Below are 13,694 nucleotides of genomic sequence, written 5' to 3'. Positions count from 1 at the left end.
TCCTAATTAAAACAACACTGTGCTGCCATTTAGTGAAAGAGATTCAAGGAAGCAAACATATTTGCTTCAGCTGGGAAAGACGATACATACGACATCGGAAGCCTTTTGTCTTAAGGTGCAAACAAAATACATCCAGGTTGTTCGGCTAATTCTTGATTTTCCAGGCAATGAAAGAATAGAGCCTGGAAAACACAATTCCTGGAATGAAGAGTTCTTGGCTTTTAGACCAGAGCTTTATAAATAGCATAGTAAACATGGAGGAGGTGGAGGGGTGGATGGTGGAGTGTATGATGTATTCTTGTGAAATGAAAAAGTGGATTCGTTTTGTTAGCAATGACTGTTAATTAATGTTATGGGAAAATGCAAATCAGCAAATTGATATTGCAGTTTGTTGCATAATATTTCTTTTAGAAGAGAAGAACATATCTACCCTATTCCCTCCCTGGCTTCCCCCACCCAGTTTCCAGCTGGCTGGAGTGCCCTAGAACCTGAGGTAGTAAACTGTAAAGTCCAATAGTAGGATCAGGTGTTATTTCCACCACATGTATTGGACCTTTCCCCCCCTACTATAATTTATAATCAAACTCCTTTCTTTTTGACAGGATGAAAGTGGCTGCCACTATGGTATCTACCTTGCTTTGCAACATGGTATTTCTGCTGGCATTTGGATTGGCTTCAGCTTTTAGCCACAGCCCCAGGACACCTGACAGGGTTACTGAAGCAGATATTCAGAGGCTCCTCCATGGGGTTATGGAGCAATTGGGCATTGCCAGACCCCGGGTAGAATATCCAGCACACCAGGCTACGAATCTTGTCGGTCCACAGAGCATTGAAGGTAGTTAATTTCTATTTGGAGTTCTGATTATTTTTTTAGTATGCTTTGGTAATAATTAATATTTTTATAGATACAGAAAGAATATCCTGAGCTTAAAGTCATAGATGTCTTCATGTTGTTGCTTGATCTTTGTTTTAAAATCACCATCCATCTTACACCTTCCTTAATGTAATGTTTTTGGTAGAAGTAGAGGGGTTTTTTAATGTACAGGCTTTGCAGAAAAAGTTATGTTGTCTTGGCATTGTCCTCAAAACAATTGGTTTGCTAAATTATTCCTGAATATTATGTATACATATATTACATATATTTTTGTCATGAAACAAATATTATCTGTAGAGTCCAAATTCCATGGATTTTTAGAAACATTTGCAAACCAGAAGAGATCAAGTGTTTGTGGTGCCATGTGAGATAAAGGGATAAACATTACACTGGGGGTGCTCCTCTCCCTGTGTCCACTAGTAGCACCTCAAAACTATATTGCAGGGATGAATGCTCTGGGCTCAGCTTTATTTTTTTTTTTTTTTGGCCAGTACTCTGATCTCACACTGTGTAAGTTTTCCTTGGAATCAGTCTTTTATGGCTAGGTAAATAATTGGAAATATCTGGCTCAAATGTTAGGATGTTGGGATAATGTTTCAGTGTGTTGTTATTTTAACAGAACAAACCAGATTTTATTTTGGCATGACCGCAAGAGGTTGAAGGTATGAAACTCCAAATATTATTGTTTATGTGTGAATATCAGAACAGGCTAGAACCCCTCAACCTTCCTCTAAGAATTAAATCAGTCTGACAGTGCAGTAAGACTCCACAGTTCCTAAGTCTCTGTTCTCTATTTTATCCTCATTCTGATCTACAGGCTGTCCTAACCAAACAGATACAATTGCTTTAATGAGGCTGAGGAGAGGATTAAAGCTGAATAGGCAGATAATTTCTACCAGATAATTGCAGACCTAAGTGTATATATATATGTTTTTCTAAGAAACTTTGATGGACACACATTTTTCTGCAAACTTAAATAACAGAGACTAAGTTTAAAGAGCATAATTTGGTCTGTACCTTCTCTCCTTTATGAATGTTCACATATAGAGAAATTGGGACGGGTGGTAGAAGTGAGTAATTTTAATTTCTATTTGCCTTTTTTCCCTAGACATCTTTTAAAAAGATAAACCTTAGAAAATATAAGCAAATCTGAATCTCTGGCAAATATTTAATCTCAGCTGTTTGATGTTACTTTCTAATTACAGTGCTAGCAAAATCAGATGATGCATCTCTTTGTATAAGTATCAAAAGTTTTCTAGTGTTTGTTAGATTGAAGTAATGCTGGTTTTCCAGTTGTCTGTACAGTCTTCCACAAACATCAGGTTGGACAAACATTTTCTATTTCTCCTTTTTTTTTTTTTTAAATAAAAAAATCCATCTGTGTATGTCATAGAGTAAAACTAAAGGATGATAAATCCAGTAGCTTTATCATATTTAACTTTCCCCTCTTGCTCAGATGAGGATGAGATGAGGATGACTCTTTTTTTTTTTCAAGCCTACCATGGATACTTAAGCATTTATTAAAAAAATTCTGTAAAAGCGAAACTAAAAAAAGGACACTCTTCAGAAAATACATTTAGTAGCATATGTTCTCTTTTTGAACTGATCAGATAATTTTCCTGTTGACAGATTAAAAAAAAATACGGCTTTCTTGTTGATGGATTAAAAAAAATATTACAGCTTGTTAATTGAAAGGAATTTCTGCCTTTTCTTAAGTTGAAATCTATAAACACCTGGCTTTTTTTTTTTTTTTTAATCTACTCCTTAACTTTACATTTGTCAATTTACTGTTACTTTTGTTACTTCAGGTCAGGCTGCTATCATAGGAGTAGCTCTAGAAAAGGCCTGATAGAAAGTTGAGTGTAGTGGGAAGTTACTGTGAGGTTCAGGGAGGTGCAGAGGCAGCGTGAGCTCTCTCCCTTTGCTCGGGCTCTGCTGGGGAAGTGGAACAGGACAGATATGTGCCAGCAGTGGGGCTTTGCTGCCTGGCTCCCTGTGCTCCTGAACTGCAGCCAGCACATGGTGCAGGGCACAGGAGCGTGGCAGGAGCCAAACAGGTCCTGCACCATAAGAGTCAAGGGGAAATGGTTTTAGGACCTGAAAGTACTAAAGCTGTGTTTTGCTGGCCACTGAATAGATTTCTCTTTCTGTATATCCCCTGATTCCAAAAAGAAATAAACTCGTATAAACTAGTTCAATTTCTCTCATAATATTCACTCTCCTTGTCAATTCATCTTATCAGAAATTTATACTGGGGTCACTTAGCAGCATCTATAAAAAAGACTGGAAAACACAGAAAATCAAAATAGGAATTTTTAATGAGTAGCTGTATTTCTGTACTTATTGCTCACTTATCACTAAAATAGTATGCAAGCCTTACTGGGCTATATTCAAGGTTTCTACAGATAAGAAAGGGGTTGCATCTATGTTAAAAGAGAACAAAAGAATAAAAATAAAGAAATGCATACAACATTTCAAAAAACACAGAAGTTAATTTTTCTGTCTGGTAGGGCATTTATGAAGTAAGAGACCACACTTTTTTTTACTTTCCTTGCATGCTTACAATTTTGTGCCAATATTTAAGGTTTTGGGGTTTGGGGTTTTTTTTGTTTGATTGTGGGTTTTTTTGTTATTGTTTGATTTTCATTTGTTTTCCTTTTTTCTGAGGACTGGGAGGGAATAAGCATATAATGTAAATTTCAGGCCTATTACACCCTGCATAGGACAACAGTAAAAATCTCACTTAAACACATGGGGGCACCAGTAGCTCATCTTGAGCAGTTTATAGCACTTAACTTCATAATTGGAAATGGGAAGTCCCATTTTGCTTTTGCAAATATCATTGCCTACCATAAATCCAGTACAACAGAAAGCCTCTTGTGTGGTTTTTTTGTTTGTGTTTGATTTAGTTGTTTTTATTTCTTAAAACCACCCAAACAGAATGATTATTGGTAAAGGTGCTGGCATGACAGCCCAGAGTCTGAAGTCTTCAGTTTGCAGAAAAGGCATAATGCTGTCAACTTCAGTGGCTGCATTAAATGATGTCTCTTAAATTGTGATTGCTTGCAGGTATAAAGAGGTTTCAAAAATACAATCCTCTCAGGGAGGCTTTTGATTCTCCTGCAGAGACTCCTCATAGCTATTGGAAACAGGCTGGGGTTTATTTGATTATTTTGAAAGGAAATTAGTATGTTTATTGTTTTAGGAAAATGTAATTACTGTTTGTCAGATTGAGATGATAAAATTCAAGAGACTCTGGAACATTATGCAAATATGTCTACTAACAACTGCTAATCAATGGCTTGTCAGCACAGCCCTGTACAAATATCACTCTACAGCAAACCTACTGTCCATAAAATTATGCAGATTACTCATGCATGTCAATAGTGTCTATTCTGTTTGCATTTTACTAATAAGACAAGTAAAGGTTTTCTTGTTAGTAAATAAGAGTATTACTTTGCCGTCTGTCCTGTCCTGCAAGACAGGTACTTGTTTCCTACAAGAACAGTAAAATCTTTGTATTAGAAAGTTACAAAAACTTTTGCTGATGAATTCCCTCATGAAACCAGTGCACACCTGACCTTTGCACTCATTCACTTTCAGGTTAATGTGTGCTATGCTTATGCCCCAATATATTTGGACTTCCTTGGGTGACTACAAGTAATAATTGTACAATATCTGGGGCTCAGCAAACCCAGCAGTGTGATGGCTGCAGCTCTTTGCTGCAGTTTATGTGCTCTGTGCCAGTGCCTGTGCCAGCATCTGGAGGGAGCAGTGCTGGAATGAGGGGGCAGCTGCTCAGGGCTGAGTTGGGGCAGACCTTCCACAGCCAGAAAGGCTGATTTGTTTGTTGTTGTGGGTTTTGGTTTGTGTGTGAGTTTTGTTTTTGGTTTTTTTTTTTTTAATCTAATTAGCCCAGAAAATAACATTTCAAAATTTCATATGGACATCCCAAATTTTTAAGATTAAATGGAAGTGGCAAACTTACAGGTTTTTACACAACAATATGTAAATATCTAGATTTGTACAGATTTGACTAAAAATACCTATTTTCTTTGCATTTTGTTCAAAAAATTGTAGTGTTAAGTGTAACCAGAATTTGAGTATCAGGCAGTGATGCATGCCATAAGAGAGGTGCCTTAGAATGCTAATTTCTGAATTTAAAAGCTAATGATGGTGCCAAATGACAGCAGTGACTTGCAGTGAATTCTCTTTATCTGAGTGATATGGCACAGGTCTGTGAAGAAACTGCACACAAAATGTTTATACCTGTAACTCCACAAACAGGAAAATTATGAGGTGGTGTGACTTTATTTGTATTAAGGAAAAATCTTTGAAATTTGGCCTGTAATATCCTTGATTCCATATGAATTTATAAGCCATGAGCAGCAGTGAATAGGAAAGCCAAGCTGGTGTTTGTGCTGCTGCCAGGAGGTCACACCAGGTCACCTCAATGTGTTTCCCAGCTTTCCCTCTTGAGGAGCAAGGGCAGGATCCAGCAAAGGCAGTGGGTGTTAGCACCATGAGCTCTGCCACGAGTGAACTTTGGGAGCTGCCCTTCCTCGATGCCCCAGAGCTGCAGGAGGGGTGCAGGGCTACTCCTGTGCTCTCAGTGTGGCTGGGAACGTGCAGGGGAAATTCTCAAATCTAGTGTACTTGTCAGAGAAGTCAGTCAATGGAGAACAAATGAAGAAAAGAGTATTAATCCCCATTTCTCTCTAGATCTGTTATTTGCAAGTGGATCTGACTGAGGAACCCATTTAGATTTGAGGCATTGAAACCTTCTCTTGAAACATCCTCCTCTTGTGATTGCAGGAGAGTGTGCAGGCATCACATTCCTCTGCTGAGGAACCAAGAAGATGAAGTGACTCCAACTCTTAAAACCTCCTACTAACCCCTGTTATGTGGTACAGACTACTGCTGCTAGTCATAAAGTTGTCTTTAAAAGATGCCACCAAAGGAGAATGAGTCCCATCTCAAGCAGCTTCTGGGAAGGATAGATGGCAGGTCTGTAGGGATTTAGAGTTAAGTAGCTTGTCATCTACCTAAAGATAATTAATCAATTAGAATGGGATTTGTAGCCACAATTATTTTCTGTACATGTTAGTAGAGGGAAAAATCCAGTAGGAGAGGTAGGAAACCTGAAGAGGAAAGGGAACATGATATCTTCTGTATTGTCTGATGCTGTATAGTAACTGTATTTTCTACTATTGGCAGAAGGTATAGAGAAATGTATTATGAATCCATAAAATTCCATCTACCATTGGAATATGGTCCCTAAGTATTTCAAAAAGTCTGTCAGTGAAGGTTGGCCAAATTATGATGAGCCCTTGTTTTTAAAGATTTTTTTCTCTGCTTGTCTCTCATGAGGAGACTGAGGGGAGACCTCAGTGCAGTTACAGCTTCCTCATGAGGGGAAGAGGAGGGACAGGCGCTGATTTTTCCTTTATGGTGAGCAGTGACAGGGCCCAAGGGAACAGTAATTGTCAATAGGCTGGATATTAGGGAAAGGTTCTTCATCCAGAAGGTGTTTGGGCACTGGAACAGGCTCCCCAGGAAGTGGTCACAGTCCCAAACCTGACAGAGTTCCAGAAGCTTCTGAACAATGCACTCAGGCACAAGGTGTGACTCCTGGGTGCTGTGCAGAGTGAGGAGTTGGACTTGATGATCCCTGTGGGTCCCTTCCAACTCTGCTGTGATTCTGTGAGCATGCCAGGATTTATACCTTTCTGCATTTTTTTCTCAAAATCAGCTGCATTTCCCATGCTTCCCCCTGAATTTTAAATTAACTTGCATTAAGAAAATACTTTTAAGTTTACTTGGTTCTATGAAGAGATTATTTGGTTCTATGAAGAGATATTTTAGAAATCTAGAGAAGAGGAGTCTCCTACTCCTCTTGATTTTGGTGTTCCAGGAGATAGGATCTCTGGCACTCTCCAAAGGTTTCCAGAGCTCTTCTCCCTGTGCTTGCCATGGTGTGTGCACTCTGCAGAAGGGATGAATGAGAAGAAGAATCCCAGCAGTGCTCAGCTGCAGGGATGAATGAGCAGAAGAATGTTATCAGCTGCAGAAGCTGGTCCTTCCCCTTGGGGTGCTTTAGCACATCAGGTCAGCTGATCTGAGCCCCCTTTGCAGCAGCAAAGAACAGCACTGGGCCTGGTCTTATCCACCAGGGCTCTTCATCTCCCCACTCCATTGCATATTCATTGTGTGCCTGTGCTTTTATCCAAGGGCAAAAGAAGCCCCATCTTGACTGGGGTGGCTTTGCATGCCAAGGCCTCTGCTTTTGGAGTTCTGGGTTAATACTGGCTCACCAGGGCAGAGGCTGGAGCCTTCCAGCTCTGCACTGGGAATGCTCACAAGGAGGACATTTGAGGCATTGGGAAATCTGCCTTGTAGCAGCTGGCAGACGGGCATGGGAAGGTTTTAAACCTGCTGTTGAACCAGCTGGGGCTTTGAGCCATCTGCATGGAGAATGGAATGGAATGGAATGGAATGGAATGGAATGGAATGGAATGGAATGGAATGGAATGGAATGGATATGAGTGGGAAAATGAACACAGAAATATTGTGAAGTTCAGTGGCACAGTAGAGACAAAACCATGGATGTTCTGGATACTTCTGGTGCATCTAAGCTTCACATTACAGGAGTGAAAAGAGTCTTTTTCTCTGAATGCGTTGACACTGACGGAGCATTTGGACTTCTCATGCAGCTGGTCTCAAGTGAATAAAGTGCTAGTGAATAAAATCTTACAGTCTTTCACTGGCACATTTGCATTTATAGGATTGAAATAATGTCCCATCCCTCATGGGATAAAGGAGGTCACTGTTTTCCTTTCACTGCTCTGTTTCCCAGAACCACATGCTGCACACGTGGTCAGTAGTGAGGTTGTGCTGTGGCAGTGACAGGAGGGTGCAGTTTGCTGGCTTTGTTTCATTTTTTTTCACTCTGCTGGTGTGTGGTGGCTGCAAGGCAGGGTGGCAGAGGGGCCCCTGTCTGTGTGCTGCATGATGCACTGTGTGTGTGACACTGTGTGACACTGTGTGTCAGCTTATTCACATGCTGAAGCGCAAAAGCCACTGCTCAGCTGAAGGACAAGTTAATATAGTCCGTCAGAGGACTGTTCAACCAAGGCAGACATAAAAGTTTTCTTTTTTTTTTGCTTTGTCAGCAAGTGGCTGCTGTATTTTTTTTGTTGTGTATACAATTTGAATAATAATGACATATAAGCTACTGTTATAAATTTATTGTGAGAGGCATGGGCATTATTTTGATCCTAACTATTGCACAGTAAGAGCCTTTAATATCTTAAATATTTGTACTGTTTGTAATTAAAATATTGGATAAAACTGAATTCTTTGCTGAAAGCAAGGTCAGTAATTGTACAATTTGTGTTCTTAAGGCTTTAGAAAAAATTGCCCCTCTGCAGAGAAATAGAAAATTAGTCTTTATAGTTTTAAGAAACTTTGTGTCATTAAGGAGAAGACAAGCCAAGTCTGGAATGCCTGAGCATGTATAGCTGTAGTGTTTTTGTGTTTCTCGAGGCATGCTCTTGAATGGTTAAGGAAGTTGGCTAGGTTTGCATTTTTCCATTCTTTGTTCTCTTATGCTTTTTCTCCTTCCCTATTCTCTTATTTAACAGCTTCTGTGGAATAGACAAAATGTGATCATTTATCATTTTTTCAGTTCTTCTCACTTCCTTTGCTTAATCAATTTCAGCAAGCAGGATAGGACTCTCTAGGATGAAGCTAGCAGAATTATAAGTACAGCATTGGGGCTTTAAAGCCCTTTGAAGTGTTAGCAAGGGTAAGGAAAATGTAAATGCATTTTCTGCATTCAGGATCTTTTGAGAGTTTACATGATGATTGTCCTGCAGATAAGAAAAGAAAAGAAAAAGCAAGTTTGTGGATGATGTCCCAGTTTAACACTGGGAAGCATTCTGTCAAACCTGCCTTCCACCGGGGAGATGTTCCTTTTGAATGTGACAATGACAACAAATGTAGATACAGCAAGGTGACTGGGGATGAAACTGTAGGATAGTATGGGAAGCTGTCACTTCCTATAGGAAAAAGGAAAAAGATGTATTTCTGATGTGTTGAGGAGACATTGTAAACAATCTTGAAGATTTTTTTTTTTTTGTGATAAGAACAAATAGTCCAGATTAACAAAAGATTTTGCAAAGTAGGAAGTATGGTATTACATCTCTGATTAATACGTATTTTCTCCCTTGGGAACCTTGGGCAAATGAGATAAGCTGTATCAGGCTTCCCTTGCAGCTCATGTGTGCTTGGAGTTTTTACAGGTTGAGATAAGAGATGTGATTTTTGCTCAGGGAGAAGATCCCCCTGTGAATCTGTGAGGGGCTTGGACACTCTGGGGTATGACTTGCTAAGGAAAGGGCTTTAACTTGGGATTTGGGATTTATTTACTCACAACACATACTCATGGTCCTTCCTATTTCATATCTCTGTGCTAAGATTGGCCAGACTACCTTTTTCTGAATTTGTGATTGGGGAAACTCTATCTTCACTGTGACATGGAAAATGGTTTCAATGAGACTGAAAGGCAAATTTGTCCTCTTGTTTCTCTTTAAATATTCTGCAAACATTTTTCACTCTTGAAAATCCATTCTCATTGACTTGGTTAAACTGACTCTTCTGGGGGACAGCGCTGCCTGTTTTTATTTGACATGGAGGATTGCTCTCCACAGATTTGTTCTCAGTGCTTTGCACTACCAATAGATGGGTAGAACCAGGTAAAACTTCAGTGCAGTAACAGCATTTCCATTGGATGTGTTTGATCAGGGAAATATCAATACCTGCAAGAAATTAGTTGCTCTTCATGTTTCTTTTTGTTTTTGTTTTTTTTTTTTTTCTCCAAGAATGGAGTGGTTATGTTGTCTGCATGGGTGGGACACTATTGCTCTTATAAAGAAATGAGCTGAAATGTATGCACTTTAAACTTGTAATCATTCCAAGGATCTCTAACTGAAATCAGCTGATAAAATACTTTTCCAGAATTAAAATAATGGTAGAGGCATTGTTCTTTTTTTTTGTTTCCCACCCTGCAGCAGTTCAAGACTAGTGCTAGATGACTACATATATGCATATATTTGCATATATATGCATAGTGCTGATCTTAGCCCAAGAGATCTAAACCTCTAGTTTATCCTGTAGGAATGTCAAATACCTAATAATAAATGCTCACAAAATCCTGCGCGTGAAAGGGAGCTGATTGTTTTGGAGTGTTTTCTTTGTTAGTATGCGACACAGAAAAGCCTGTTCGTGTAAGTAAGGAGATACGGAAAAAAGCATAGATTTATCTAGCTCATCCTTTCTCAGTACAAGGGTATTGTCTGTACTACTCTGGATTTTTGGTAGTCCAAGTTTGAATAATTTAACAATGATATCTCTCATGATTCCTCTGGGTAGCAAATTATGAAAAGTTTCTTGGTATTGAGTTGCCTTGTCGTTTTCTTTCAGGCTCTGCCTCAAGGTTCAAGAAACTGATCTTCTGCTATTTTTGTAGCTGACTGTATATGTTTGTATTCCAATATTTTGACTTGGTAGCTGCAGTGCATTTAATCCTAATATGTTTCTTTAAATCAGTAATAATACCAAAACTAATGCAACTAATGAGAGTTACTGTAATAGTACCCCAGCTTCATATATTTGTAGCATTTCATTTTTATTATTGTAGTCTTTGCTGAGTGCACTATTTATCAGAGTTTATAAGGAATGAGCTTTGCTGATGCTGTTAAATCACTCAAGTGTGCTAAATTATGGCACCAGAGCAGGTGCTATTGTCTGCAGCTCTTTTGGAAAGAAAGGAAAAACCCTCAAATGATCCTGGACATTTATACCTAAAGGAAACAATCCTTTATATTAATATAAAAAGATTGGTTTGTACTCAGTCAAGGGAATTCTTGGCAGTCGGTTTAAACTTACATGTATATATAGCACACTGGAGCCTGCTAAGTACCTCTGTTTTCTTTATGGATGGAGCTTTGGTGCCAAGAGGTCTGCACCACATGCAAGCACAGATAGGCTTCTATCTGATGGATTGTCCCATAGTGAACCCCATTGTATACAGGATGTTCAAACACGTATTGATTATGTGGTTCCATAGTTTACAGCAGAATCATAACCTGGTGCTTTTAAGTACATACATATAATCAATCTTCATGTGAAGGAACTCAGGACAAAAGAAGTATTTTATGCTATGTATTAGACATGATATTAAATTACATTAGGTTAAATGTATGTTATAGTTTTCTTTAACCTCATCACCATAGCATTATTGTGTTATGAGTGTGATTTTTGTGTGGGCTATGGACTCAAGGTATAATAAAGCTCACAGTGGGGATAGTGCTGTTCTGGTTTTAGTACCAGGTCTTGTGGCAGCTACATGCCAAATTCCCATATAACAGAGATGCAGTTCTTTTATAGGGGTGGTTTTATGTTTTGTTATATATCTTTTCTGCAACACTGCATTACAGAATAAGAGACTTGTACTTGAGGGGGAAAATTAGCACATTGAATAGATTTTAGTCTATTGTGCAAATAAAATGGAAATATATGTGCTTATAGACTAATTTTCTTTGCTAGAATGCCAACATCCAACTGGTCATTTGCAAAATCAATTTGCAAAATTTGCCTCAACTTCCATTTCTAAATGTAGAAATGAATACAAAATTTGAATTTTGTATTAGATTGCCTTCTGTTAGCAATTTTTGCAAGTGATTAAGTTAGCTCACAATGTTTGGCTATATAAAAGAGGATTTAGGCTGCTAATATTTATTTGTAATTTGGGACAGGAGTACTTGAATGGTTCTTTTGGAGCAACTTTCATGTTCAGAGGCTTTATGCACATCTTCTGGATCTATGAAAAATAAATAAATTTGAAATAAGACCATTTGGTGATACTATGGTGATTTTGCTATTTACCCAAGCAGTTTTGTCTGCATTCACTCTTTAACTCATATTTTCCAATTGTTCAAATTCCTTTTTCTCTCAATTCATTGTTAGTAGAATTTATATGTTGACTGTATGTTGTTATCCCTCATTATATAGGGCTTAAAAAAATATTACTTTGCTGTCACACAAGCAACTCCATTGCTGCAGTGTGTGTGGTGGCTGTCTTTGTCAGGGAGAAAGAACATGCTTGAAACTAACGTATTATGTCTGAAATTCAAAAGAATAGTGTACAATAGTACTTAAAAAAACTCCACAAGCAGCTGGGGTTTAGCCTGTGGATGCATTTGGCCAGTAAGGCATGCAGAAAAGATCTGGGACAGAAAATTATTTGTAGAGAGGCACAGAGAGAGAGCGTGGCCTGAGCTTGGTTCCCAAATCTTCAGTGGAAGGCCCTGCTTGTCAAAGGCAGGGCACCCAGCTGAGGTGAGTGGGAGGTGGCCACAGCACAGCAGTTTTGGGTGCAGTTGCCCAAGCACAGCAGGCCCACCATTGTGTCCTCTGCCACTGGGTTACAAAACCTGCTGCGCTCTGCTGCTGTAACCCTGCAGTGATGCTGCTCTTTTCCCTGGGCCCCACAGGGAAAATCTTGTGTGTAAAAGTGTGAAGTCACTGCCTGGGATGCTTTGTAACACACTGACTACTGTGGAGGTATATGTGAACAAGAATTCCCATCAACAACAGGGACTCTTCACCACTTTTCATCATTACAACAGGAAATGCAAATTTACATTTAAGAATTGGTTTCATTTAAAAATATTTGTTCTAGGTGTACACAACCAAATTTGCTAGAATGCCCTGGGTCCCTAAGGACCTTAATATCTTAAGCCCTTTTGGGACTTAATTTATTAATGTATTTCTAGTCTGTGCAGGTAGTATTTCTTTCTACAGCATCATTAACATTGTCTTCCTGCCATGATGCCAGTATCTCCTATTGTTTGTTGCCATGATGAACAGTAATAGTATCAGTGACTGAAGATAATTGTGCTTTAGATATACCAGGTTTCATGATGTCTATTTTTTTTCATTTTCTTGCCTAGAATTTTCATAGTTAAGATAAAAAACAACCATAAGACTAATAATATGTGTTTCCTAGTTTCATTTTTAATTATCTAAGTTACTGGATTTAGATCACATGGTTATGTTTCTAGAAGAGATACTTCAAGTCTAAATTTGGATTTGTCTCTAAAACAATTATATATATATGAGAGAGATATTATATTTTAAATTGAAGTGTAGATTGCTTGCACCAGCTAAAGTACTCACATTTTAATCTCATGAAACGACTGTGCATAAATTGTCTTTGCTAGGTGGTGCTCATGAGGGTCTCCAGCACTTGGGTCCTTATGGCAATATCCCAAATATCGTGGCTGAGCTGACAGGAGACAATGTACCAAAGGATTTCAGTGAAGATCAAGGATATCCTGACCCTCCAAATCCCTGCCCTATTGGAAAAACAGGTAATTCAGCTCTGCCCTTTGTACCTCTGTCTTCACTGTACATCATCCTGTCTTTCAGCACTGTACAGCCTGTTATCAGAAATGAGGGGTTTTTTCATTCTATGCCCCAGGACAAGAACTGTTGAGAAGTTGGGTGTTTTAGTGTTTCAGATGAGCTTTTTTTTAATCTTTTTTTAAAGAATATGTGCATATCCTGTATTGCTGTATGACCCTGGAGAAGGTGGAAGAAATCATCTTGATCTCAGAGTAGAAGATAGTGAGATTTATGAGACCATCATGTTCCCAAGGGAGTTCATTTTTAAGCTGACCCCTGAAAAAAGTTATTCTTTTTTTCAAGATGAGATTTACCCTTATTTTAGAGACTTTCATTGTGCCAAGAGGAATGA

At 38.7% G+C, this 13,694-nt stretch overlaps 1 protein-coding gene across 3 annotated transcripts in view; it reads left to right on the top strand.

The window, feature by feature from the left end:
• SCG5 (secretogranin V) overlaps positions 1 to 13,694 on the top strand; it is a 28,337-nt gene that overhangs the window by 662 nt on the left and 13,981 nt on the right. For all 3 annotated transcript variants that reach the window (XM_066552493.1, XM_066552492.1, XM_066552491.1), the window contains 2 exons: positions 603 to 835; positions 13,159 to 13,308. In XM_066552493.1, coding sequence (XP_066408590.1) covers positions 604 to 835; positions 13,159 to 13,308 — 382 coding nt within the window. In that variant the 5' untranslated portion in view covers position 603. The remainder of the gene's footprint in view (positions 1 to 602; positions 836 to 13,158; positions 13,309 to 13,694) is intronic.

The sequence above is a fragment of the Molothrus aeneus genome, chromosome 6, assembly GCF_037042795.1.
Source record: "Molothrus aeneus isolate 106 chromosome 6, BPBGC_Maene_1.0, whole genome shotgun sequence".
Lineage (NCBI taxonomy): Eukaryota > Metazoa > Chordata > Aves > Passeriformes > Icteridae > Molothrus > Molothrus aeneus.
The sequence above is the reverse complement of the archived record's forward strand: the minus strand, read 5'-3'. Positions and strand labels throughout refer to the sequence as shown.